The sequence below is a fragment of the Enoplosus armatus genome, chromosome 11 (genome assembly GCF_043641665.1).
Source record: "Enoplosus armatus isolate fEnoArm2 chromosome 11, fEnoArm2.hap1, whole genome shotgun sequence".
Classification (NCBI taxonomy): Eukaryota; Metazoa; Chordata; class Actinopteri; order Centrarchiformes; family Enoplosidae; genus Enoplosus; species Enoplosus armatus.
Window position 1 is genome coordinate 677040 of NC_092190.1, and position 26499 is coordinate 703538.

At 47.8% G+C, this 26499-nt stretch overlaps 1 protein-coding gene, 11 non-coding genes and 6 pseudogenes across 12 annotated transcripts; all 18 read right to left on the reverse strand.

Annotated features, from left to right (window-relative positions):
- Positions 1-117: 117 nt before the first annotated feature.
- Positions 118-234, reverse strand: LOC139293142 (U5 spliceosomal RNA). Its single transcript, XR_011597766.1, has one exon. It is a non-coding gene; the product is annotated as a U5 spliceosomal RNA (small nuclear RNA).
- Positions 235-761: 527 nt separating this feature from the next.
- LOC139293055 (U2 spliceosomal RNA) lies at positions 762-937 on the reverse strand (annotated as a pseudogene).
- Positions 938-2571: 1634 nt separating this feature from the next.
- On the reverse strand, positions 2572-2691 carry LOC139293085 (U2 spliceosomal RNA; annotated as a pseudogene).
- Positions 2692-2868: 177 nt separating this feature from the next.
- LOC139293144 (U5 spliceosomal RNA) lies at positions 2869-2985 on the reverse strand. Its single transcript, XR_011597768.1, has one exon. It is a non-coding gene; the product is annotated as a U5 spliceosomal RNA (small nuclear RNA).
- A 528-nt stretch (positions 2986-3513) lies between these two features.
- LOC139293056 (U2 spliceosomal RNA) lies at positions 3514-3689 on the reverse strand (annotated as a pseudogene).
- Positions 3690-7684: 3995 nt separating this feature from the next.
- LOC139292569 (uncharacterized) lies at positions 7685-19720 on the reverse strand. The gene is given in 6 exon segments (XM_070914930.1): positions 7685-7743; positions 8483-8591; positions 12374-12409; positions 12411-15815; positions 16252-16287; positions 16289-19720. Coding segments are annotated over 6 exon segments (7077 nt in total).
- Positions 9753-9943, reverse strand: LOC139293037 (U2 spliceosomal RNA). Its single transcript, XR_011597701.1, has one exon. It is a non-coding gene; the product is annotated as a U2 spliceosomal RNA (small nuclear RNA).
- On the reverse strand, positions 10121-10237 carry LOC139293145 (U5 spliceosomal RNA). Its single transcript, XR_011597769.1, has one exon. It is a non-coding gene; the product is annotated as a U5 spliceosomal RNA (small nuclear RNA).
- LOC139293742 (U2 spliceosomal RNA) lies at positions 10766-10956 on the reverse strand. The gene has a single exon (XR_011598328.1). It is a non-coding gene; the product is annotated as a U2 spliceosomal RNA (small nuclear RNA).
- On the reverse strand, positions 11134-11250 carry LOC139293146 (U5 spliceosomal RNA). Its single transcript, XR_011597770.1, has one exon. It is a non-coding gene; the product is annotated as a U5 spliceosomal RNA (small nuclear RNA).
- LOC139293062 (U2 spliceosomal RNA) lies at positions 11778-11950 on the reverse strand (annotated as a pseudogene).
- A 420-nt stretch (positions 19721-20140) lies between the features above and the next one.
- Positions 20141-20252, reverse strand: LOC139293086 (U2 spliceosomal RNA; annotated as a pseudogene).
- A 177-nt stretch (positions 20253-20429) lies between these two features.
- Positions 20430-20546, reverse strand: LOC139293147 (U5 spliceosomal RNA). Its single transcript, XR_011597771.1, has one exon. It is a non-coding gene; the product is annotated as a U5 spliceosomal RNA (small nuclear RNA).
- Positions 20547-21073: 527 nt separating this feature from the next.
- Positions 21074-21264, reverse strand: LOC139293744 (U2 spliceosomal RNA). The gene has a single exon (XR_011598329.1). It is a non-coding gene; the product is annotated as a U2 spliceosomal RNA (small nuclear RNA).
- Positions 21265-21441: 177 nt separating this feature from the next.
- Positions 21442-21558, reverse strand: LOC139293149 (U5 spliceosomal RNA). Its single transcript, XR_011597772.1, has one exon. It is a non-coding gene; the product is annotated as a U5 spliceosomal RNA (small nuclear RNA).
- Positions 21559-22086: 528 nt separating this feature from the next.
- Positions 22087-22277, reverse strand: LOC139293745 (U2 spliceosomal RNA). Its single transcript, XR_011598330.1, has one exon. It is a non-coding gene; the product is annotated as a U2 spliceosomal RNA (small nuclear RNA).
- A 177-nt stretch (positions 22278-22454) lies between these two features.
- Positions 22455-22571, reverse strand: LOC139293150 (U5 spliceosomal RNA). Its single transcript, XR_011597773.1, has one exon. It is a non-coding gene; the product is annotated as a U5 spliceosomal RNA (small nuclear RNA).
- A 527-nt stretch (positions 22572-23098) lies between these two features.
- Positions 23099-23271, reverse strand: LOC139293063 (U2 spliceosomal RNA; annotated as a pseudogene).
- Between the last annotated feature and the right edge of the window lie 3228 nt (positions 23272-26499).

Consider the following 26499-nt stretch of genomic DNA (forward strand, 5'->3'; position numbering starts at 1 on the left):
CAGTCGTTTCAAGCGCGCATAACAATGGCTGCTTCTCAGCGCCTCCTCCCAAGCCGACAAGGTGGCAGCCTAAATCTTGTTAAGGACAGCTTCTTGTTGCTTTTCACAAACGCACGAGGCTCAGCCACACGGCAGAGCCTGCCAAAAATAGTTTTAACTCATTGGTGTTCCTCTCCACGGAAGTCTTTAGTAAAAGGCGAAAGGCTTGTACGTGATGAAGAGAAACCCGAGTAAGTACAGGCCTCTCCAGGAGAGCGGCCGAGGAGCCTAGTCGCCCCGGTCACTACCCTCACGGTAAGCCTCACTCTGCTTGTGGAGTCCCAAATACCAGGCCACGCACATTCCCCTAGCCCTCCCCACATTAGCACAAGCTCTATCCAATGGGATCGCGGAGAAATGAAGGCCTGGCTTTTGGACACAGGCTACCAAGTGTCCCAAACACTCAGGCCCTTGCGGACTCTCTGTGACGAGGGGAGCGAAAGTGCAGGGCACGTTTAACCGTACGTACCGGTGGCAGTAGGGCAATGTTCCCTATCTGTCTGCGAGTCAAAAGTGCGAATCTGGCTGCATTTTTTTGGGTGGCTTCATCTGGCTGTTGATGCTGAGCTGCGCTCTGCCCCCACCCCAGTGGTCACGGATGATACACAGTCATTTGAGAGCGGGAGCCCAGATGAGGCTCGGCGAGGGACGTCAGGCAGTCAGCAGAGGGTTTGACCCCGACTCTCTGTTTGTGTCGGTATTTGCATTTTCACAAGGCAGGAGATGGGTGCACCGTTCCCGGCGGCACTGCAATACCGGGTCGATGCGTGGAGTGAACGGGGCAAGCCCCTTTTTCAGCTCCCGGTGCTAAAAATCCATTTAATATGTTGTCCCCTTATAGAGGACATATCAGATATTAAACTGATAAGAACAGATTTTTTTTCTTTCGAAAAGATTTATTGACACTCATTTCATAGTAATTTCACATAAAACCCAGAGTTAAGACATACAAATTACCTTTTAAAATACAAGAAATCAATCAATACAATGGTGCAACAGGTAAGACCATATTTAAATATTCAAAACACTGTCGTCAGAGGTATTACAGATGAGATTTCTCACAAGTTAAAAATTATACATTTTGTGCATGTCTGTGTGTTTTGAGTGTCCATTTTAAAATGTCTTTAAAAAAAAAACAAAAAAAAACAAAAACAAATGGGGAGTGCTTCGGTAAAAATCCTCCCTTCCAACTCCATTGCTGTGCAGGAGCATAGTGATTCCCTACCAAGGATAAGTCATTCCGCTCTCCCAAACAGATTTGGTCTCTCGGAATCCTTTCTTGGTGCTCAGAGGAGACCTTCGCCCTGTTGCTCCTTCCCACCTGCCTCACCCGGAGAGTCAGGCCGCCGCTGCTTTGAACTTCTTTTGTGTGGCTCCGGCTCCTTCGTCCGAATGGGCACAAATGCGATTCTTCTTTGTGGCTGTGTCCTTGGCCTGCCGCCTGCAGCTTCGGCTGCTTGGACCGTCGCTGCGGCCATCCGGATCGCAGCCACGGGGGGGATCTGCATGTGCTTCCTTGCCAGCAAGTTTCTGGAGGTCCATATTGCGTCTTTTATGGCGGCTAGGGTAAGCCACTGCTTGGGGAAGTCGCATGCTGGCAATTGTTTTTGGCCCACCCCATACAGCACCAGCTGTGCTGTAAGGACCTCCCTTGCTGGCAAGTACGGGAATTGCAAGGAGCCGGCCGTTGCCCACTGTTCTACGGCAGCGCTGCACTCCCAGAGCAAATGCCTCACCGACTCGGGCGCGCCACAACCTGGTCGGGGACAAGTTGAATGTGTGGACAAGCCCCGGGAGTGCATTACGGACCTGACTGGGAGGATCTCGTGAGCCACCATCCATGACAGGTCCCGGAGTCTGTTTGGAAGAGCGGAATGGTTCACGTTGCGCCACACTGCTGAAGGCTCGCCCAATGCGAGCCCGCGCACTGGACTCACTGGTTCCTGCTCCTGCACAACAGAAATGACAGAACGGTGGTTGGTTAAAACTTTCAACTCCTCCTGCTCAAGGTTAAAATGCCTTAAAAATGTCTGGATAAAAGCGTAGGTTGGTGGCAGGTTAAAAGACACAGGTACTTTAAGATCATTGGGTAAAATTTTTAATCGTCTGAGGTAGGACCCCATCCAGAACCGTGTCATTGCTGTTGTTTTGGGGTTTCTGGATGGGGCTGTGGCGGTTGTGATGTGTAGTGCTGTGTATCTGCTCCCTAAAAACAAGTACAGGTCCGGGACTCCTTTTCCTCCTTTCTCCTTCGGCTTCTTCATCACATATCTCCTCAGACGTTCCCACTTGGAGCCCCACAGGAAATAAAAGATGGCTCTTTCCAAGTCTAAAAGCACTCTTCTAGGTGGGAAAAAAACAGAACTGATGAGTAAAAGCAAAGGTAAAATCACAGCTTTGATGATTAAAACCTTTCCTTCCATTGTCAGTCTTCTAAGTCTCCAGTACCCTAGTCTCTGCCTGACTTTCCCTACAATGTCTGGCCAATTTGTTTTCCCTCCCCCCTCCCTATCAAATTTGATCCCAAGTATCTTTTGGTCTGTCTGGGTCACAGTCAGGGGGAGTCCTGTCATCTCAGTCGCTGTCCACGGTCCATAAAAATGATAAGAACAGATACTACACTTGATCTTAGCCAAAAGGCCGAGAAGCGATGAGCCCTGGCTGTTTGCTTCCAGAGGCCACATTCTGGAACAGCTCTCCCTTGTCCTGGCGCAGTCGTTTCAAGCGCGCATAACAATGGCTGCTTCTCAGCGCCTCCTCCCAAGCCGACAAGGTGGCAGCCTAAATCTTGTTAAGGACAGCTTCTTGTTGCTTTTCACAAACGCACGAGGCTCAGCCACACGGCAGAGCCTGCCAAAAATAGTTTTAACTCATTGGTGTTCCTCTCCACGGAAGTCTTTAGTAAAAGGCGAAAGGCTTGTACGTGATGAAGAGAAACCCGAGTAAGTACAGGCCTCTCCAGGAGAGCGGCCGAGGAGCCTAGTCGCCCCGGTCACTACCCTCACGGTAAGCCTCACTCTGCTTGTGGAGTCCCAAATACCAGGCCACGCACATTCCCCTAGCCCTCCCCACATTAGCACAGGCTCTATCCAATGGGATCGCGGAGAAATGAAGGCCTGGCTTTTGGACACAGGCTACCAAATGTCCCAAACACTCAGGCCCTTGCGGACTCCCTGTGACGAGGGGAGCGAAAGTGCAGGGCACGTTTAACCGTACGTACCGGTTGGCATTAGGGCAATGTTCCCTATCTGTCTGCGAGTCAAAAGTGCGAATCTGGCTGCATTTTTTTGGGTGGCTTCATCTGGCTGTTGATGCTGAGCTGCGCTCTGCCCCCACCCCAGTGGTCACGGATGATACACAGTCATTTGAGAGCGGGAGCCCAGATGAGGCTCGGCGAGGGACGTCAGGCAGTCAGCAGAGGGTTTGACCCCGACTCTCTGTTTGTGTCGGTATTTGCTTTTTCACAAGGCAGGAGATGGGTGCACCGTTCCCGGCGGCACTGCAATACCGGGTCGATGCGTGGAGTGAACGGGGCAAGCCCCTTTTTCAGCTCCCGGTGCTAAAAATCCATTTAATATGTTGTCCCCTTATAGAGGACATATCAGATATTAAACTGATAAGAACAGATTTTTTTTCTTTCGAAAAGATTTATTGACACTCATTTCATAGTAATTTCACATAAAACCCAGAGTTAAGACACACAAATTACCTTTTAAAATACAAGAAATCAATCAATACAATGGTGCAACATGTAAGACCATATTTAAATATTCAAAACACTGTCGTCAGAGGTATTACAGATGAGATTTCTCACAAGTTAAAAATTATACATTTTGTGCATGTCTGTGTGTTTTGAGTGTCCATTTTAAAATGTCCAACCCAACAAAAAAAACAAAAACAAATGGGGAGTGCTTCGGTAAAAATCCTCCCTTCCAACTCCATTGCTGTGCAGGAGCATAGTGATTCCCTACCAAGGATAAGTCATTCCGCTCTCCCAAACAGATTTGGTCTCTCGGAATCCTTTCTTGGTGCTCAGAGGAGACCTTCGCCCTGTTGCTCCTTCCCACCTGCCTCACCCGGAGAGTCAGGCCGCCGCTGCTTTGAACTTCTTTTGTGTGGCTCCGGCTCCTTCGTCCGAATGGGCACAAATGCGATTCTTCTTTGTGGCTGTGTCCTTGGCCTGCCGCCTGCAGCTTCGGCTGCTTGGACCGTCGCTGCGGCCATCCGGATCGCAGCCACGGGGGGGATCTGCATGTGCTTCCTTGCCAGCAAGTTTCTGGAGGTCCATATGGCGTCTTTTATGGTGGCTAGGGTAAGCCACTGCTTGGGGAAGTCGCATGCTGGCAATTGTTTTTGGCCCACCCCATACAGCACCAGCTGTGCTGTAAGGACCTCCCTTGCTGGCAAGTACGGGAATTGCAAGGAGCCGGCCGTTGCCCACTGTTCTACGGCAGCGCTGCACTCCCAGAGCAAATGCCTCACCGACTCGGGCGCGCCACAACCTGGTCGGTGACAAGTTGAATGTGTGGACAAGCCCCGGGAGTGCATTACGGACCTGACTGGGAGGATCTCGTGAGCCACCATCCATGACAGGTCCCGGAGTCTGTTTGGAAGAGCGGAATGGTTCACGTTGCGCCACACTGCTGAAGGCTCGCCCAATGCGAGCCCGCGCACTGGACTCACTGGTTCCTGCTCCTGCACAACAGAAATGACAGAACGGTGGTTGGTTAAAACTTTCAACTCCTCCTGCTCAAGGTTAAAATGCCTTAAAAATGTCTGGATAAAAGCGTAGGTTGGTGGCAGGTTAAAAGACACAGGTACTTTAAGATCATTGGGTAAAATTTTTAATCGTCTGAGGTAGGACCCCATCCAGAACCGTGTCATTGCTGTTGTTTTGGGGTTTCTGGATGGGGCTGTGGCGGTTGTGATGTGTAGTGCTGTGTATCTGCTCCCTAAAAACAAGTACAGGTCAGGGACTCCTTTTCCTCCTTTCTCCTTCGGCTTCTTCATCACATATCTCCTCAGACGTTCCCACTTGGAGCCCCACAGGAAATAAAAGATGGCTCTTTCCAAGTCTAAAAGCACTCTTCTAGGTGGGAAAAAAACAGAACTGATGAGTAAAAGCAAAGGTAAAATCACAGCTTTGATGATTAAAACCTTTCCTTCCATTGTCAGTCTTCTAAGTCTCCAGTACCCTAGTCTCTGCCTGACTTTCCCTACAATGTCTGGCCAATTTGTTTTCCCTCCCCCCTCCCTATCAAATTTGATCCCAAGTATCTTTTGGTCTGTCTGGGTCACAGTCAGGGGGAGTCCTGTCATCTCAGTCGCTGTCCACGGTCCATAAAAGTGGGCTTGGGTCTTGCCTCTGTTGAGTTTTGACCCAGAGGCCCGTCCAAACCAGTCAGTCAAGTCCAGCGTCCTGTTGACAGATAAAAGGTCAGTGCATAAAATGTTCACGTCGTCCATGTATAAAAAACACTTTGTCTCCAGTCCCCCGCTCCCTGGGGCTCCAACCCCATTGATTTGTTGGTCCCTTCTCAAGATCTGTGCCAGTGGTTCTATGCAGAGAACATAGAGGAGGGCAGATAACGGACAACCCTGACGGACACCGCAGTTTATATCCACTGCTTCTGTAAGATGCCCGTTAACAGTGAATTTGCTGGTAATGCCCTGGTACAGCATTCTCACCCAGGCTATAAACCTTCTTGGAAACCCCATTTTTTGCAGCACCTGGAAAAGGTACTGGTGCGAGATCCGATCAAAGGCTTTCTCAAAATCTAAATTTAGGACAACTAGCCGGATGTTTCTGTCTCTCGCATAACAGATGGTGTCTCGGATCAGTACGAGGCTGTCGGTGATCTTCCTCCCCGGGACAGCACAGGCTTGATCAGGGTGAATCAGGTCTTCTAAAAACAAAGACATGCGGGATGCTAAAACCTTACTAAAAAGTTTACAATCAAAATTTAAAAGTGTAATGGGTCTCCAGTTCTTCAAATCTGTCTTGTCTTTGTCTTTGTGAAGGAGAGTCACTATCCCTACTCTAAAACTGTCAGGAAGTCGGTCAAGTTTTTCAAAATCCATAAAAACAGCAAGCAAGTCAGGTGCTAAAATGTCCCAGAACATCACATAAAATTCCAGAGGGAGCCCATCTTCTCCTGGAGACTTACCTGCCTTAAAAGACTTGAGACATTTATTTAACTCGAGAATGTTAAAATCTTGGGTTAAAAGCTCACTGTCATTTACTGCTTGGTCAATAACTTCTAAGACTTCAGTCATGGTGTCCCACTTAACGTGTTTTTCTTTGTATAGTTCTCTATAAAAATGTCCGACAGTTTCTATGATTTCCTCTGTGGTGTCAGCTATGCACCCATTTTCTTTTCTTAGTCTAAAAATACTCCCCCCTTTATTCATAATTTTCTTAAAAAAGTATCTTGTGCACTTCTCTCCTTCCTCTATTTCCCTCTCCTTGCTTCTCAAAATGACACCCTTGCTTTTAATTTCTGCTGAGGCTGACATCTGGGTTTTAATTTGTTTGATTTCTTCATTAAAATCCATCCCCTGTTGGTTTAGTTTAAAATACCGCTGGAGTCGTTTCTGCAGTCCCAACATGCGTCTGTTGTCCCTGTCTTTTTTTTTCTTGCCTGCCTGTCTAAAGAAAGTCTGGGTCTTTGCTTTCACCATTTCCCACCAGTGTGCACGTGTATCGTAGAAGTCTTGAAGGGTCTGCCACTCTTGGTACTGCTCTCTATACTGTCTACCTAACTCCCTATCTTCTAAAAGGGAGCAGTTGAGCTTCCACAGACCGCTTCCTGATGTCACACCCGAAGAGAGTGAGAGAGTGCAGGAGAGCATTGCGTGGTCTGAAAAGAAAACAGGTGTCAATCTAGCATCAGTTGGTGGGCAATCACGTGATAAAATGTAATCAATGCGAGAGGCTCGGGTGCCATCACCACTAAACCAGGTGAAGCCCTCCTCTCTGGGATGCGTGGTTTTAAAACAGTCCAGAAGTTTAAAATCCCTGCATATGCCCTGAAATAAGACTGAGGTTTTGTCCACTTTAAAATCTTCACCTGCTCTCTTCCTATCATTCCTGCTTACAATACAATTAAAATCTCCCCCTACAACTAAAGGTGCCCTACCTAGCATGTGGAACTGCAAGTCTTCTAAAAGATCATACCTGTCATTTCTGTCGTTAAAGCCATAAATATTTAAGACGTTAAAATCTTTTCCCATAAAAGTCAGGTGTGCTAAAAGTGCCCGACCATCTCTCACCACAGTGCTGCCCTTCACCAAAACCAGGGGGTTTTTGATTAAAATGGCCACTCCGTCATTTCTGTTTGCGTTTGATCCGCTCCACATCGATGTTTGTGGCCATAGCTCCTCCCACTCTCTGTAGTGGTTTAAAAATGGCAGGCCACATTCCTGTATTAAAAACACATCTGACTTAAAAGAATTAAGAAAGGATAAAACAGTCTGGGCTCTAACTCGTGACTTCACGCTTCTCACATTGATGGTTGAGAAGGTGAGTGCCATGAGTATGGTTAAAATTAACAGGTATGAAATCTTAAAAGTCTAAAAGGGATTATCAATGTTAAAAAAAAAGCAGTTATTTAAATTTCTTGTGAACGGAGCTCTTCCTTCACTCTCATGGGTGAAGAGTGACGGGGTTGAGCTTCATTCCCCTGTCGGACTCTAGGAGTAGGCCTTGGACGCATGGTCGCATTGAGATTTGAGTCCTTAGGGGTTGATTGCAGAGCTATTGTTAGGAAAGAGACCTCATTTGGAGAATTGGAGGGGAAGACTCTAGGCTCCTCCACAGATGGGCTGTTTGAGTAGTTCCCAGCTCTTCCCCTCTTCTCTGAGACTACAGGAGACTCAGAGGACAATTCTGATATAGGCCTCTTGGTCTGCTGGGCGTTGGGGAGGGAGGCGTCCTCACTATCGCCCTGTGATTGGTCATTTTCACATTCTGAGCAAGCTCCGGCTTTTGCCTGCATTGCCCCATCTTCCTCAAGACTTTCCAGTTGCGGGGCAATTGCAGGCCCCTCCTCTCCTTCATATCCGGAGCTAGCTCCGCCTTCTGCCTGCATTGCCCCATCTTCCTCACCACTCTCCATTTGTGGGGCAATTGCAGGCCCCTCCCCCTCTCCCGCCTCTCCTGATCCTGGCCTTCCAGTCACAGGATTTGGCGGGAGATTTGAATTTCCCAGCCCAGCTTCTTCAATTAGCTCTCTAACTGCTTCCTCTTGTCCACCATTTTGTGGGGTTTTCGCTGCCTTCAGTTTGTTGGCAAATGACTTTGGGCAATCTCTGAAGAGGTGGGTTGTTTCTCCACAAAGATTGCACTTTCTGCCATTGGTACATTCCTCAAAGGTGTGCCCAATTTCTCTACATTTTCCACAAATAGTCTGCTGACACGCTTCTGCCAGGTGCCCATGCTCACCACACTTGCGGCACAGCTTGGGCTGGCCCTGGTAGTGAATGTAGCCTCTGTTGTTTCCCAGAACTATCACAGATGGCAGATGTTTCAGGCCCTGGAAGCCTTGGGGGTCCTGCCATTGTTGGATGGGGACCCTCCAAGCGCAATTCCAAATGCCATCCTCATCTCTCACTTTGGTAGCCTGTCCTTTTACAGTGCAGTATCTACCCAGCCACAAACAAATGTCATCCGCATTCACGGTCTCATTGAACATTCTGATAATGATGGTTTTGGAGGCATTATCAGTCAGTTTCTCAACATTAAAAGCGGAAAACTGGGGTTTTACATTTTCAAAGCGTGTCCAAAACTCTCTCAGCAGCGCGGCAGACCGAAAGCTTACATCGAAACCTTTATTCGTTGGTAGAGTAACAATGCAATTTATATTCTCTGGTTCAAACTTAAGGGTATTTTGGATTAACCTCCTGGAGAAATCAATTCTGGACATCCCCAGGGGCTTTCCATGGTCATTTTCTTTAAAGGTAAATCTGACACTGTGGTGCCTCCGCATGCCGGAAATGTTGGCCGACATGGTGGAGGCACCACAAACTGAAAGGATTAAAAAGAAGGACTAAAACACTTAAGAATTGTCTAAAAAAAACAAAAAGAAACAAAGACGATATAAATAGGACTAAGATCAATAAATATGTTAAAACCAGCAAATGATTAAAACGAACTTACCTTTTCTTGTTTAGCCTGGACAAGATGTTAAATCAACAGAGTAGAGGTAAGCAGTACTCTGTGCCAATGAATTCCTTTAGGTGTAGGATTTACAACTACAATAGAGTTGAAATTTTCTCCACAAGGAATAAGGTGAATGTCCTCCCGAGAATGGGAAGTAAAACACAATGCCACAAACAGGCAAAAGTTTTTACCACCAACAGGAAGCGATCGCAGTCTTAGCCAAAAGGCCGAGAAGCGGTAGTGTGTAGTATCTGATAAGAACGATCAAGTGTAGTATCGTTTACGTTTAACCGTACGTACCGGTGGCAGTAGGGCAATGTTCCCTATCTGTCTGCGAGTCAAAAGTGCGAATCTGGCTGCATTTTTTTGGGTGGCTTCATCTGGCTGTTGATGCTGAGCTGCGCTCTGCCCCCACCCCAGTGGTCACGGATGATACACAGTCATTTGAGAGCGGGAGCCCAGATGAGGCTCGGCGAGGGACGTCAGGCAGTCAGCAGAGGGTTTGACCCCGACTCTCTGTTTGTGTCGGTATTTGCTTTTTCACAAGGCAGGAGATGGGTGCACCGTTCCCGGCGGCACTACAATACCGGGTCGATGCGTGGAGTGAACGGGGCAAGCCCCTTTTTCAGCTCCCGGTGCTAAAAATCCATTTAATATGTTGTCCCCTTATAGAGGACATATCAGATATTAAACTGATAAGAACAGATACTACACTTGATCTTAGCCAAAAGGCCGAGAAGCGATGAGCCCTGGCTGTTTGCTTCCAGAGGCCACATTCTGGAACAGCTCTCCCTTGTCCTGGCGCAGTCGTTTCAAGCGCGCATAACAATGGCTGCTTCTCAGCGCCTCCTCCCAAGCCGACAAGGTGGCAGCCTAAATCTTGTTAAGGACAGCTTCTTGTTGCTTTTCACAAACGCACGAGGCTCAGCCACACGGCAGAGCCTGCCAAAAATAGTTTTAACTCATTGGTGTTCCTCTCCACGGAAGTCTTTAGTAAAAGGCGAAAGGCTTGTACGTGATGAAGAGAAACCCGAGTAAGTACAGGCCTCTCCAGGAGAGCGGCCGAGGAGCCTAGTCGCCCCGGTCACTACCCTCACGGTAAGCCTCACTCTGCTTGTGGAGTCCCAAATACCAGGCCACGCACATTCCCCTAGCCCTCCCCACATTAGCACAGGCTCTATCCAATGGGATCGCGGAGAAATGAAGGCCTGGCTTTTGGACACAGGCTACCAAATGTCCCAAACACTCAGGCCCTTGCGGACTCTCTGTGACGAGGGGAGCGAAAGTGCAGGGCACGTTTAACCGTACGTACCGGTTGGCATTAGGGCAATGTTCCCTATCTGTCTGCGAGTCAAAAGTGCGAATCTGGCTGCATTTTTTTGGGTGGCTTCATCTGGCTGTTGATGCTGAGCTGCCCTCTGCCCCCACCCCAGTGGTCACGGATGATACACAGTCATTTGAGAGCGGGAGCCCAGATGAGGCTCGGCGAGGGACGTCAGGCAGTCAGCAGAGGGTTTGACCCCGACTCTCTGTTTGTGTCGGTATTTGCTTTTTCACAAGGCAGGAGATGGGTGCACCGTTCCCGGCGGCACTGCAATACCGGGTCGATGCGTGGAGTGAACGGGGCAAGCCCCTTTTTCAGCTCCCGGTGCTAAAAATCCATTTAATATGTTGTCCCCTTATAGAGGACATATCAGATATTAAACTGATAAGAACAGATACTACACTTGATCTTAGCCAAAAGGCCGAGAAGCGATGAGCCCTGGCTGTTTGCTTCCAGAGGCCACATTCTGGAACAGCTCTCCCTTGTCCTGGCGCAGTCGTTTCAAGCGCGCATAACAATGGCTGCTTCTCAGCGCCTCCTCCCAAGCCGACAAGGTGGCAGCCTAAATCTTGTTAAGGACAGCTTCTTGTTGCTTTTCACAAACGCACGAGGCTCAGCCACACGGCAGAGCCTGCCAAAAATAGTTTTAACTCATTGGTGTTCCTCTCCACGGAAGTCTTTAGTAAAAGGCGAAAGGCTTGTACGTGATGAAGAGAAACCCGAGTAAGTACAGGCCTCTCCAGGAGAGCGGCCGAGGAGCCTAGTCGCCCCGGTCACTACCCTCACGGTAAGCCTCACTCTGCTTGTGGAGTCCCAAATACCAGGCCACGCACATTCCCCTAGCCCTCCCCACATTAGCACAGGCTCTATCCAATGGGATCGCGGAGAAATGAAGGCCTGGCTTTTGGACACAGGCTATCAAATGTCCCAAACACTCAGGCCCTTGCGGACTCTCTGTGACGAGGGGAGCGAAAGTGCAGGGCACGTTTAACCGTACGTACCGGTGGCAGTAGGGCAATGTTCCCTATCTGTCTGCGAGTCAAAAGTGCGAATCTGGCTGCATTTTTTTGGGTGGCTTCATCTGGCTGTTGATGCTGAGCTGCGCTCTGCCCCCACCCCAGTGGTCACGGATGATACACAGTCATTTGAGAGCGGGAGCCCAGATGAGGCTCGGCGAGGGACGTCAGGCAGTCAGCAGAGGGTTTGACCCCGACTCTCTGTTTGTGTCGGTATTTGCTTTTTCACAAGGCAGGAGATGGGTGCACCGTTCCCGGCGGCACTGCAATACCGGGTCGATGCGTGGAGTGAACGGGGCAAGCCCCTTTTTCAGCTCCCGGTGCTAAAAATCCATTTAATATGTTGTCCCCTTATAGAGGACATATCAGATATTAAACTGATAAGAACAGATTTTTTTCTTTCGAAAATATTTATTGACACTCATTTCATAGTAATTTCACATAAAACCCAGAGTTAAGACATACAAATTACCTTTTAAAATACAAGAAATCAATCAATACAATGGTGCAACAGGTAAGACCATATTTAAATATTCAAAACACTGTCGTCAGAGGTATTACAGATGAGATTTCTCACAAGTTAAAAATTATACATTTTGTGCATGTCTGTGTGTTTTGAGTGTCCATTTTAAAATGTCTTTAAAAAAAAACAAAAAAAACAAAAACAAATGGGGAGTGCTTCGGTAAAAATCCTCCCTTCCAACTCCATTGCTGTGCAGGAGCATAGTGATTCCCTACCAAGGATAAGTCATTCCGCTCTCCCAAACAGATTTGGTCTCTCGGAATCCTTTCTTGGTGCTCAGAGGAGACCTTCGCCCTGTTGCTCCTTCCCACCTGCCTCACCCGGAGAGTCAGGCCGCCGCTGCTTTGAACTTCTTTTGTGTGGCTCCGGCTCCTTCGTCCGAATGGGCACAAATGCGATTCTTCTTTGTGGCTGTGTCCTTGGCCTGCCGCCTGCAGCTTCGGCTGCTTGGACCGTCGCTGCGGCCATCCGGATCGCAGCCACGGGGGGGATCTGCATGTGCTTCCTTGCCAGCAAGTTTCTGGAGGTCCATATGGCGTCTTTTATGGCGGCTAGGGTAAGCCACTGCTTGGGGAAGTCGCATGCTGGCAATTGTTTTTGGCCCACCCCATACAGCACCAGCTGTGCTGTAAGGACCTCCCTTGCTGGCAAGTACGGGAATTGCAAGGAGCCGGCCGTTGCCCACTGTTCTACGGCAGCGCTGCACTCCCAGAGCAAATGCCTCACCGACTCGGGCGCGCCACAACCTGGTCGGGGACAAGTTGAATGTGTGGACAAGCCCCGGGAGTGCATTACGGACCTGACTGGGAGGATCTCGTGAGCCACCATCCATGACAGGTCCCGGAGTCTGTTTGGAAGAGCGGAATGGTTCACGTTGCACCATACTGCTGAAGGCTCGCCCAATGCGAGCCCGCGCACTGGACTCACTGGTTCCTGCTCCTGCACAACAGAAATGACAGAACGGTGGTTGGTTAAAACTTTCAACTCCTCCTGCTCAAGGTTAAAATGCCTTAAAAATGTCTGGATAAAAGCGTAGGTTGGTGGCAGGTTAAAAGACACAGGTACTTTAAGATCATTGGGTAAAATTTTTAATCGTCTGAGGTAGGACCCCATCCAGAACCGTGTCATTGCTGTTGTTTTGGGGTTTCTGGATGGGGCTGTGGCGGTTGTGATGTGTAGTGCTGTGTATCTGCTCCCTAAAAACAAGTACAGGTCCGGGACTCCTTTTCCTCCTTTCTCCTTCGGCTTCTTCATCACATATCTCCTCAGACGTTCCCACTTGGAGCCCCACAGGAAATAAAAGATGGCTCTTTCCAAGTCTAAAAGCACTCTTCTAGGTGGGAAAAAAACAGAACTGATGAGTAAAAGCAAAGGTAAAATCACAGCTTTGATGATTAAAACCTTTCCTTCCATTGTCAGTCTTCTAAGTCTCCAGTACCCTAGTCTCTGCCTGACTTTCCCTACAATGTCTGGCCAATTTGTTTTCCCTCCCCCCTCCCTATCAAATTTGATCCCAAGTATCTTTTGGTCTGTCTGGGTCACAGTCAGGGGGAGTCCTGTCATCTCAGTCGCTGTCCACGGTCCATAAAAGTGGGCTTGGGTCTTGCCTCTGTTGAGTTTTGACCCAGAGGCCCGTCCAAACCAGTCAGTCAAGTCCAGCGTCCTGTTGACAGATAAAAGGTCAGTGCATAAAATGTTCACGTCGTCCATGTATAAAAAACACTTTGTCTCCAGTCCCCCGCTCCCTGGGGCTCCAACCCCATTGATTTGTTGGTCCCTTCTCAAGATCTGTGCCAGTGGTTCTATGCAGAGAACATAGAGGAGGGCAGATAACGGACAACCCTGACGGACACCGCAGTTTATATCCACTGCTTCTGTAAGATGCCCGTTAACAGTGAATTTGCTGGTAATGCCCTGGTACAGCATTCTCACCCAGGCTATAAACCTTCTTGGAAACCCCATTTTTTGCAGCACCTGGAAAAGGTACTGGTGCGAGATCCGATCAAAGGCTTTCTCAAAATCTAAATTTAGGACAACTAGCCGGATGTTTCTGTCTCTCGCATAACAGATGGTGTCTCGGATCAGTACGAGGCTGTCGGTGATCTTCCTCCCCGGGACAGCACAGGCTTGATCAGGGTGAATCAGGTCTTCTAAAAACAAAGACATGCGGGATGCTAAAACCTTACTAAAAAGTTTACAATCAAAATTTAAAAGTGTAATGGGTCTCCAGTTCTTCAAATCTGTCTTGTCTTTGTCTTTGTGAAGGAGAGTCACTATCCCTACTCTAAAACTGTCAGGAAGTCGGTCAAGTTTTTCAAAATCCATAAAAACAGCAAGCAAGTCAGGTGCTAAAATGTCCCAGAACGTCACATAAAATTCCAGAGGGAGCCCATCTTCTCCTGGAGACTTACCTGCCTTAAAAGACTTGAGACATTTATTTAACTCGAGAATGTTAAAATCTTGGGTTAAAAGCTCACTGTCATTTACTGCTTGGTCAATAACTTCTAAGACTTCAGTCATGGTGTCCCACTTAACGTGTTTTTCTTTGTATAGTTCTCTATAAAAATGTCCGACAGTTTCTATGATTTCCTCTGTGGTGTCAGCTATGCACCCATTTTCTTTTCTTAGTCTAAAAATACTCCCCCCTTTATTCATAATTTTCTTAAAAAAATATCTTGTGCACTTCTCTCCTTCCTCTATTTCCCTCTCCTTGCTTCTCAAAATGACACCCTTGCTTTTAATTTCTGCTGAGGCTGACATCTCGGTTTTAATTTGTTTGATTTCTTCATTAAAATCCATCCCCTGTTGGTTTAGTTTAAAATACCGCTGGAGTCGTTTCTGCAGTCCCAACATGCGTCTGTTGTCCCTGTCTTTTTTTTTCTTGCCTGCCTGTCTAAAGAAAGTCTGGGTCCTTGCTTTCACCATTTCCCACCAGTGTGCACGTGTATCGTAGAAGTCTTGAAGGGTCTGCCACTCTTGGTACTGCTCTCTATACTGTCTACCTAACTCCCTATCTTCTAAAAGGGAGCAGTTGAGCTTCCACAGACCGCTTCCTGATGTCACACCCGAAGAGAGTGAGAGAGTGCAGGAGAGCATTGCGTGGTCTGAAAAGAAAACAGGTGTCAATCTAGCATCAGTTGGTGGGCAATCACGTGATAAAATGTAATCAATGCGAGAGGCTCGGGTGCCATCACCACTAAACCAGGTGAAGCCCTCTTCTCTGGGATGCATGGTTTTAAAACAGTCCAGAAGTTTAAAATCCCTGCATATGCCCTGAAATAAAACTGAGGTTTTGTCCACTTTAAAATCTTCACCTGCTCTCTTCCTATCATTCCTGCTTAAAATACAATTAAAATCTCCCCCTACAACTAAAGGTGCCCTACCTAGCATGTGGAACTGCAAGTCTTCTAAAAGATCATACCTGTCATTTCTGTCGTTAAAGCCATAAATATTTAAGACGTTAAAATCTTTTCCCATAAAAGTCAGGTGTGCTAAAAGTGCCCGACCATCTCTCACCACAGTGCTGCCCTTCACCAAAACCAGGGGGTTTTTGATTAAAATGGCCACTCCGTCATTTCTGTTTGCATTTGATCCGCTCCACATCGATGTTTGTGGCCATAGCTCCTCCCACTCTCTGTAGTGGTTTAAAAATGGCAGGCCACATTCCTGTATTAAAAACACATCTGACTTAAAAGAATTAAGAAAGGATAAAACAGTCTGGGCTCTAACTCGTGATAAGAACAGATTTTTTTTCTTTCGAAAAGATTTATTGACACTCATTTCATAGTAATTTCACATAAAACCCAGAGTTAAGACATACAAAATACCTTTTAAAATACAAGAAATCAATCAATACAATGGTGCAACAGGTAAGACCATATTTAAATATTCAAAACACTGTCGTCAGAGGTATTACAGATGAGATTTCTCACAAGTTAAAAATTATACATTTTGTGCATGTCTGTGTGTTTTGAGTGTCCATTTTAAAATGTCTTTAAAAAAAACAAAAAAAACAAAAAACAAATGGGGAGTGCTTCGGTAAAAATCCTCCCTTCCAACTCCATTGCTGTGCAGGAGCATAGTGATTCCCTACCAAGGATAAGTCATTCCGCTCTCCCAAACAGATTTGGTCTCTCGGAATCCTTTCTTGGTGCTCAGAGGAGACCTTCGCCCTGTTGCTCCTTCCCACCTGCCTCACCCGGAGAGTCAGGCCGCCGCTGCTTTGAACTTCTTTTGTGTGGCTCCGGCTCCTTCGTCCGAATGGGCACAAATGCGATTCTTCTTTGTGGCTGTGTCCTTGGCCTGCCGCCTGCAGCTTCGGCTGCTTGGACCGTCGCTGCGGCCATCCGGATCGCAGCCACGGGGGGGATCTGCATGTGCTTCCTTGCCAGCAAGTTTCTGGAGGTCCATATGGCGTCTTTTATGGCGGCTAGGGTAAGCCACTGCTTGGGGAAGTCGCATGCTGGCAATTGTTTTTGGCCCACCCCATACAGCACCAGCTGTGCTGTAAGGACCTCCCTTGCTGGCAAGTACGGGAATTGCAAGGAGCCGGCCGTTGCCCACTGTTCTACGGCAGCGCTGCACTCCCAGAGCAAATGCCTCACCGACTCGGGCGCGCCACAACCTGGTCGGGGACAAGTTGAATGTGTGGACAAGCCCCGGGAGTGCATTACGGACCTGACTGGGAGGATCTCGTGAGCCACCATCCATGACAGGTCCCGGAGTCTGTTTGGAAGAGCGGAATGGTTCACGTTGCACCATACTGCTGAAGGCTCGCCCAATGCGAGCCCGCGCACTGGACTCACTGGTTCCTGCTCCTGCACAACAGAAATGACAGAACGGTGGTTGGTTAAAACTTTCAACTCCTCCTGCTCAAGGTTAAAATGCCTTAAAAATGTCTGGATAAAAGCGTAGGTTGGTGGCAGGTTAAAAGACACAGGTACTTTAAGATCATTGGGTAAAATTTTTAATCGTCTGAGGTAGGACCCCATCCAGAACCGTGTCATTGCTGTTGTTTTGGGGTTTCTGGATGGGGCTGTGGCGGTTGTGATGTGTAGTGCTGTGTATCTGCTCCCTAAAAACAAGTACAGGTCCGGGACTCCTTTTCCTCCTTTCTCCTTCGGCTTCTTCATCACATATCTCCTCAGACGTTCCCACTTGGAGCCCCACAGGAAATAAAAGATGGCTCTTTCCAAGTCTAAAAGCACTCTTCTAGGTGGGAAAAAAACAGAACTGATGAGTAAAAGCAAAGGTAAAATCACAGCTTTGATGATTAAAACCTTTCCTTCCATTGTCAGTCTTCTAAGTCTCCAGTACCCTAGTCTCTGCCTGACTTTCCCTACAATGTCTGGCCAATTTGTTTTCCCTCCCCCCTCCCTATCAAATTTGATCCCAAGTATCTTTTGGTCTGTCTGGGTCACAGTCAGGGGGAGTCCTGTCATCTCAGTCGCTGTCCACGGTCCATAAAAGTGGGCTTGGGTCTTGCCTCTGTTGAGTTTTGACCCAGAGGCCCGTCCAAACCAGTCAGTCAAGTCCAGCGTCCTGTTGACAGATAAAAGGTCAGTGCATAAAATGTTCACGTCGTCCATGTATAAAAAACACTTTGTCTCCAGTCCCCCGCTCCCTGGGGCTCCAACCCCATTGATTTGTTGGTCCCTTCTCAAGATCTGTGCCAGTGGTTCTATGCAGAGAACATAGAGGAGGGCAGATAACGGACAACCCTGACGGACACCGCAGTTTATATCCACTGCTTCTGTAAGATGCCCGTTAACAGTGAATTTGCTGGTAATGCCCTGGTACAGCATTCTCACCCAGGCTATAAACCTTCTTGGAAACCCCATTTTTTGCAGCACCTGGAAAAGGTACTGGTGCGAGATCCGATCAAAGGCTTTCTCAAAATCTAAATTTAGGACAACTAGCCGGATGTTTCTGTCTCTCGCATAACAGATGGTGTCTCGGATCAGTACGAGGCTGTCGGTGATCTTCCTCCCCGGGACAGCACAGGCTTGATCAGGGTGAATCAGGTCTTCTAAAAACAAAGACATGCGGGATGCTAAAACCTTACTAAAAAGTTTACAATCAAAATTTAAAAGTGTAATGGGTCTCCAGTTCTTCAAATCTGTCTTGTCTTTGTCTTTGTGAAGGAGAGTCACTATCCCTACTCTAAAACTGTCAGGAAGTCGGTCAAGTTTTTCAAAATCCATAAAAACAGCAAGCAAGTCAGGTGCTAAAATGTCCCAGAACGTCACATAAAATTCCAGAGGGAGCCCATCTTCTCCTGGAGACTTACCTGCCTTAAAAGACTTGAGACATTTATTTAACTCGAGAATGTTAAAATCTTGGGTTAAAAGCTCACTGTCATTTACTGCTTGGTCAATAACTTCTAAGACTTCAGTCATGGTGTCCCACTTAACGTGTTTTTCTTTGTATAGTTCTCTATAAAAATGTCCGACAGTTTCTATGATTTCCTCTGTGGTGTCAGCTATGCACCCATTTTCTTTTCTTAGTCTAAAAATACTCCCCCCTTTATTCATAATTTTCTTAAAAAAATATCTTGTGCACTTCTCTCCTTCCTCTATTTCCCTCTCCTTGCTTCTCAAAATGACACCCTTGCTTTTAATTTCTGCTGAGGCTGACATCTCGGTTTTAATTTGTTTGATTTCTTCATTAAAATCCATCCCCTGTTGGTTTAGTTTAAAATACCGCTGGAGTCGTTTCTGCAGTCCCAACATGCGTCTGTTGTCCCTGTCTTTTTTTTTCTTGCCTGCCTGTCTAAAGAAAGTCTGGGTCCTTGCTTTCACCATTTCCCACCAGTGTGCACGTGTATCGTAGAAGTCTTGAAGGGTCTGCCACTCTTGGTACTGCTCTCTATACTGTCTACCTAACTCCCTATCTTCTAAAAGGGAGCAGTTGAGCTTCCACAGACCGCTTCCTGATGTCACACCCGAAGAGAGTGAGAGAGTGCAGGAGAGCATTGCGTGGTCTGAAAAGAAAACAGGTGTCAATCTAGCATCAGTTGGTGGGCAATCACGTGATAAAATGTAATCAATGCGAGAGGCTCGGGTGCCATCACCACTAAACCAGGTGAAGCCCTCTTCTCTGGGATGCATGGTTTTAAAACAGTCCAGAAGTTTAAAATCCCTGCATATGCCCTGAAATAAAACTGAGGTTTTGTCCACTTTAAAATCTTCACCTGCTCTCTTCCTATCATTCCTGCTTAAAATACAATTAAAATCTCCCCCTACAACTAAAGGTGCCCTACCTAGCATGTGGAACTGCAAGTCTTCTAAAAGATCATACCTGTCATTTCTGTCGTTAAAGCCATAAATATTTAAGACGTTAAAATCTTTTCCCATAAAAGTCAGGTGTGCTAAAAGTGCCCGACCATCTCTCACCACAGTGCTGCCCTTCACCAAAACCAGGGGGTTTTTGATTAAAATGGCCACTCCGTCATTTCTGTTTGCATTTGATCCGCTCCACATCGATGTTTGTGGCCATAGCTCCTCCCACTCTCTGTAGTGGTTTAAAAATGGCAGGCCACATTCCTGTATTAAAAACACATCTGACTTAAAAGAATTAAGAAAGGATAAAACAGTCTGGGCTCTAACTCGTGATAAGAACAGATTTTTTTTCTTTCGAAAAGATTTATTGACACTCATTTCATAGTAATTTCACATAAAACCCAGAGTTAAGACATACAAAATACCTTTTAAAATACAAGAAATCAATCAATACAATGGTGCAACAGGTAAGACCATATTTAAATATTCAAAACACTGTCGTCAGAGGTATTACAGATGAGATTTCTCACAAGTTAAAAATTATACATTTTGTGCATGTCTGTGTGTTTTGAGTGTCCATTTTAAAATGTCTTTAAAAAAAACAAAAAAAACAAAAAACAAATGGGGAGTGCTTCGGTAAAAATCCTCCCTTCCAACTCCATTGCTGTGCAGGAGCATAGTGATTCCCTACCAAGGATAAGTCATTCCGCTCTCCCAAACAGATTTGGTCTCTCGGAATCCTTTCTTGGTGCTCAGAGGAGACCTTCGCCCTGTTGCTCCTTCCCACCTGCCTCACCCGGAGAGTCAGGCCGCCGCTGCTTTGAACTTCTTTTGTGTGGCTCCGGCTCCTTCGTCCACGTGATAAGAACAGATACTACACTTGATCTTAGCCAAAAGGCCGAGAAGCGATGAGCCCTGGCTGTTTGCTTCCAGAGGCCACATTCTGGAACAGCTCTCCCTTGTCCTGGCGCAGTCGTTTCAAGCGCGCATAACAATGGCTGCTTCTCAGCGCCTCCTCCCAAGCCGACAAGGTGGCAGCCTAAATCTTGTTAAGGACAGCTTCTTGTTGCTTTTCACAAACGCACGAGGCTCAGCCACACGGCAGAGCCTGCCAAAAATAGTTTTAACTCATTGGTGTTCCTCTCCACGGAAGTCTTTAGTAAAAGGCGAAAGGCTTGTACGTGATGAAGAGAAACCCGAGTAAGTACAGGCCTCTCCAGGAGAGCGGCCGAGGAGCCTAGTCGCCCCGGTCACTACCCTCACGGTAAGCCTCACTCTGCTTGTGGAGTCCCAAATACCAGGCCACGCACATTCCCCTAGCCCTCCCCACATTAGCACAGGCTCTATCCAATGGGATCGCGGAGAAATGAAGGCCTGGCTTTTGGACACAGGCTATCAAATGTCCCAAACACTCAGGCCCTTGCGGACTCTCTGTGACGAGGGGAGCGAAAGTGCAGGGCACGTTTAACCGTACGTACCGGTGGCAGTAGGGCAATGTTCCCTATCTGTCTGCGAGTCAAAAGTGCGAATCTGGCTGCATTTTTTTGGGTGGCTTCATCTGGCTGTTGATGCTGAGCTGCGCTCTGCCCCCACCCCAGTGGTCACGGATGATACACAGTCATTTGAGAGCGGGAGCCCAGATGAGGCTCGGCGAGGGACGTCAGGCAGTCAGCAGAGGGTTTGACCCCGACTCTCTGTTTGTGTCGGTATTTGCTTTTTCACAAGGCAGGAGATGGGTGCACCGTTCCCGGCGGCACTGCAATACCGGGTCGATGCGTGGAGTGAACGGGGCAAGCCCCTTTTTCAGCTCCCGGTGCTAAAAATCCATTTAATATGTTGTCCCCTTATAGAGGACATATCAGATATTAAACTGATAAGAACAGATACTACACTTGATCTTAGCCAAAAGGCCGAGAAGCGATGAGCCCTGGCTGTTTGCTTCCAGAGGCCACATTCTGGAACAGCTCTCCCTTGTCCTGGCGCAGTCGTTTCAAGCGCGCATAACAATGGCTGCTTCTCAGCGCCTCCTCCCAAGCCGACAAGGTGGCAGCCTAAATCTTGTTAAGGACAGCTTCTTGTTGCTTTTCACAAACGCACGAGGCTCAGCCACACGGCAGAGCCTGCCAAAAATAGTTTTAACTCATTGGTGTTCCTCTCCACGGAAGTCTTTAGTAAAAGGCGAAAGGCTTGTACGTGATGAAGAGAAACCCGAGTAAGTACAGGCCTCTCCAGGAGAGCGGCCGAGGAGCCTAGTCGCCCCGGTCACTACCCTCACGGTAAGCCTCACTCTGCTTGTGGAGTCCCAAATACCAGGCCACGCACATTCCCCTAGCCCTCCCCACATTAGCACAGGCTCTATCCAATGGGATCGCGGAGAAATGAAGGCCTGGCTTTTGGACACAGGCTATCAAATGTCCCAAACACTCAGGCCCTTGCGGACTCTCTGTGACGAGGGGAGCGAAAGTGCAGGGCACGTTTAACCGTACGTACCGGTTGGCATTAGGGCAATGTTCCCTATCTGTCTGCGAGTCAAAAGTGCGAATCTGGCTGCATTTTTTTGGGTGGCTTCATCTGGCTGTTGATGCTGAGCTGCCCTCTGCCCCCACCCCAGTGGTCACGGATGATACACAGTCATTTGAGAGCGGGAGCCCAGATGAGGCTCGGCGAGGGACGTCAGGCAGTCAGCAGAGGGTTTGACCCCGACTCTCTGTTTGTGTCGGTATTTGCTTTTTCACAAGGCAGGAGATGGGTGCACCGTTCCCGGCGGCACTGCAATACCGGGTCGATGCGTGGAGTGAACGGGGCAAGCCCCTTTTTCAGCTCCCGGTGCTAAAAATCCATTTAATATGTTGTCCCCTTATAGAGGACATATCAGATATTAAACTGATAAGAACAGATACTACACTTGATCTTAGCCAAAAGGCCGAGAAGCGATGAGCCCTGGCTGTTTGCTTCCAGAGGCCACATTCTGGAACAGCTCTCCCTTGTCCTGGCGCAGTCGTTTCAAGCGCGCATAACAATGGCTGCTTCTCAGCGCCTCCTCCCAAGCCGACAAGGTGGCAGCCTAAATCTTGTTAAGGACAGCTTCTTGTTGCTTTTCACAAACGCACGAGGCTCAGCCACACGGCAGAGCCTGCCAAAAATAGTTTTAACTCATTGGTGTTCCTCTCCACGGAAGTCTTTAGTAAAAGGCGAAAGGCTTGTACGTGATGAAGAGAAACCCGAGTAAGTACAGGCCTCTCCAGGAGAGCGGCCGAGGAGCCTAGTCGCCCCGGTCACTACCCTCACGGTAAGCCTCACTCTGCTTGTGGAGTCCCAAATACCAGGCCACGCACATTCCCCTAGCCCTCCCCACATTAGCACAGGCTCTATCCAATGGGATCGCGGAGAAATGAAGGCCTGGCTTTTGGACACAGGCTACCAAATGTCCCAAACACTCAGGCCCTTGCGGACTCTCTGTGACGAGGGGAGCGAAAGTGCAGGGCACGTTTAACCGTACGTACCGGTGGCAGTAGGGCAATGTTCCCTATCTGTCTGCGAGTCAAAAGTGCGAATCTGGCTGCATTTTTTTGGGTGGCTTCATCTGGCTGTTGATGCTGAGCTGCGCTCTGCCCCCACCCCAGTGGTCACGGATGATACACAGTCATTTGAGAGCGGGAGCCCAGATGAGGCTCGGCGAGGGACGTCAGGCAGTCAGCAGAGGGTTTGACCCCGACTCTCTGTTTGTGTCGGTATTTGCTTTTTCACAAGGCAGGAGATGGGTGCACCGTTCCCGGCGGCACTGCAATACCGGGTCGATGCGTGGAGTGAACGGGGCAAGCCCCTTTTTCAGCTCCCGGTGCTAAAAATCCATTTAATATGTTGTCCCCTTATAGAGGACATATCAGATATTAAACTGATAAGAACAGATTTTTTTCTTTCGAAAATATTTATTGACACTCATTTCATAGTAATTTCACATAAAACCCAGAGTTAAGACATACAAATTACCTTTTAAAATACAAGAAATCAATCAATACAATGGTGCAACAGGTAAGACCATATTTAAATATTCAAAACACTGTCGTCAGAGGTATTACAGATGAGATTTCTCACAAGTTAAAAATTATACATTTTGTGCATGTCTGTGTGTTTTGAGTGTCCATTTTAAAATGTCTTTAAAAAAAAACAAAAAAAACAAAAACAAATGGGGAGTGCTTCGGTAAAAATCCTCCCTTCCAACTCCATTGCTGTGCAGGAGCATAGTGATTCCCTACCAAGGATAAGTCATTCCGCTCTCCCAAACAGATTTGGTCTCTCGGAATCCTTTCTTGGTGCTCAGAGGAGACCTTCGCCCTGTTGCTCCTTCCCACCTGCCTCACCCGGAGAGTCAGGCCGCCGCTGCTTTGAACTTCTTTTGTGTGGCTCCGGCTCCTTCGTCCGAATGGGCACAAATGCGATTCTTCTTTGTGGCTGTGTCCTTGGCCTGCCGCCTGCAGCTTCGGCTGCTTGGACCGTCGCTGCGGCCATCCGGATCGCAGCCACGGGGGGGATCTGCATGTGCTTCCTTGCCAGCAAGTTTCTGGAGGTCCATATGGCGTCTTTTATGGCGGCTAGGGTAAGCCACTGCTTGGGGAAGTCGCATGCTGGCAATTGTTTTTGGCCCACCCCATACAGCACCAGCTGTGCTGTAAGGACCTCCCTTGCTGGCAAGTACGGGAATTGCAAGGAGCCGGCCGTTGCCCACTGTTCTACGGCAGCGCTGCACTCCCAGAGCAAATGCCTCACCGACTCGGGCGCGCCACAACCTGGTCGGGGACAAGTTGAATGTGTGGACAAGCCCCGGGAGTGCATTACGGACCTGACTGGGAGGATCTCGTGAGCCACCATCCATGACAGGTCCCGGAGTCTGTTTGGAAGAGCGGAATGGTTCACGTTGCACCATACTGCTGAAGGCTCGCCCAATGCGAGCCCGCGCACTGGACTCACTGGTTCCTGCTCCTGCACAACAGAAATGACAGAACGGTGGTTGGTTAAAACTTTCAACTCCTCCTGCTCAAGGTTAAAATGCCTTAAAAATGTCTGGATAAAAGCGTAGGTTGGTGGCAGGTTAAAAGACACAGGTACTTTAAGATCATTGGGTAAAATTTTTAATCGTCTGAGGTAGGACCCCATCCAGAACCGTGTCATTGCTGTTGTTTTGGGGTTTCTGGATGGGGCTGTGGCGGTTGTGATGTGTAGTGCTGTGTATCTGCTCCCTAAAAACAAGTACAGGTCCGGGACTCCTTTTCCTCCTTTCTCCTTCGGCTTCTTCATCACATATCTCCTCAGACGTTCCCACTTGGAGCCCCACAGGAAATAAAAGATGGCTCTTTCCAAGTCTAAAAGCACTCTTCTAGGTGGGAAAAAAACAGAACTGATGAGTAAAAGCAAAGGTAAAATCACAGCTTTGATGATTAAAACCTTTCCTTCCATTGTCAGTCTTCTAAGTCTCCAGTACCCTAGTCTCTGCCTGACTTTCCCTACAATGTCTGGCCAATTTGTTTTCCCTCCCCCCTCCCTATCAAATTTGATCCCAAGTATCTTTTGGTCTGTCTGGGTCACAGTCAGGGGGAGTCCTGTCATCTCAGTCGCTGTCCACGGTCCATAAAAGTGGGCTTGGGTCTTGCCTCTGTTGAGTTTTGACCCAGAGGCCCGTCCAAACCAGTCAGTCAAGTCCAGCGTCCTGTTGACAGATAAAAGGTCAGTGCATAAAATGTTCACGTCGTCCATGTATAAAAAACACTTTGTCTCCAGTCCCCCGCTCCCTGGGGCTCCAACCCCATTGATTTGTTGGTCCCTTCTCAAGATCTGTGCCAGTGGTTCTATGCAGAGAACATAGAGGAGGGCAGATAACGGACAACCCTGACGGACACCGCAGTTTATATCCACTGCTTCTGTAAGATGCCCGTTAACAGTGAATTTGCTGGTAATGCCCTGGTACAGCATTCTCACCCAGGCTATAAACCTTCTTGGAAACCCCATTTTTTGCAGCACCTGGAAAAGGTACTGGTGCGAGATCCGATCAAAGGCTTTCTCAAAATCTAAATTTAGGACAACTAGCCGGATGTTTCTGTCTCTCGCATAACAGATGGTGTCTCGGATCAGTACGAGGCTGTCGGTGATCTTCCTCCCCGGGACAGCACAGGCTTGATCAGGGTGAATCAGGTCTTCTAAAAACAAAGACATGCGGGATGCTAAAACCTTACTAAAAAGTTTACAATCAAAATTTAAAAGTGTAATGGGTCTCCAGTTCTTCAAATCTGTCTTGTCTTTGTCTTTGTGAAGGAGAGTCACTATCCCTACTCTAAAACTGTCAGGAAGTCGGTCAAGTTTTTCAAAATCCATAAAAACAGCAAGCAAGTCAGGTGCTAAAATGTCCCAGAACGTCACATAAAATTCCAGAGGGAGCCCATCTTCTCCTGGAGACTTACCTGCCTTAAAAGACTTGAGACATTTATTTAACTCGAGAATGTTAAAATCTTGGGTTAAAAGCTCACTGTCATTTACTGCTTGGTCAATAACTTCTAAGACTTCAGTCATGGTGTCCCACTTAACGTGTTTTTCTTTGTATAGTTCTCTATAAAAATGTCCGACAGTTTCTATGATTTCCTCTGTGGTGTCAGCTATGCACCCATTTTCTTTTCTTAGTCTAAAAATACTCCCCCCTTTATTCATAATTTTCTTAAAAAAGTATCTTGTGCACTTCTCTCCTTCCTCTATTTCCCTCTCCTTGCTTCTCAAAATGACACCCTTGCTTTTAATTTCTGCTGAGGCTGACATCTGGGTTTTAATTTGTTTGATTTCTTCATTAAAATCCATCCCCTGTTGGTTTAGTTTAAAATACCGCTGGAGTCGTTTCTGCAGTCCCAACATGCGTCTGTTGTCCCTGTCTTTTTTTTTCTTGCCTGCCTGTCTAAAGAAAGTCTGGGTCCTTGCTTTCACCATTTCCCACCAGTGTGCACGTGTATCGTAGAAGTCTTGAAGGGTCTGCCACTCTTGGTACTGCTCTCTATACTGTCTACCTAACTCCCTATCTTCTAAAAGGGAGCAGTTGAGCTTCCACAGGCCGCTTCCTGATGTCACACCCGAAGAGAGTGAGAGAGTGCAGGAGAGCATTGCGTGGTCTGAAAAGAAAA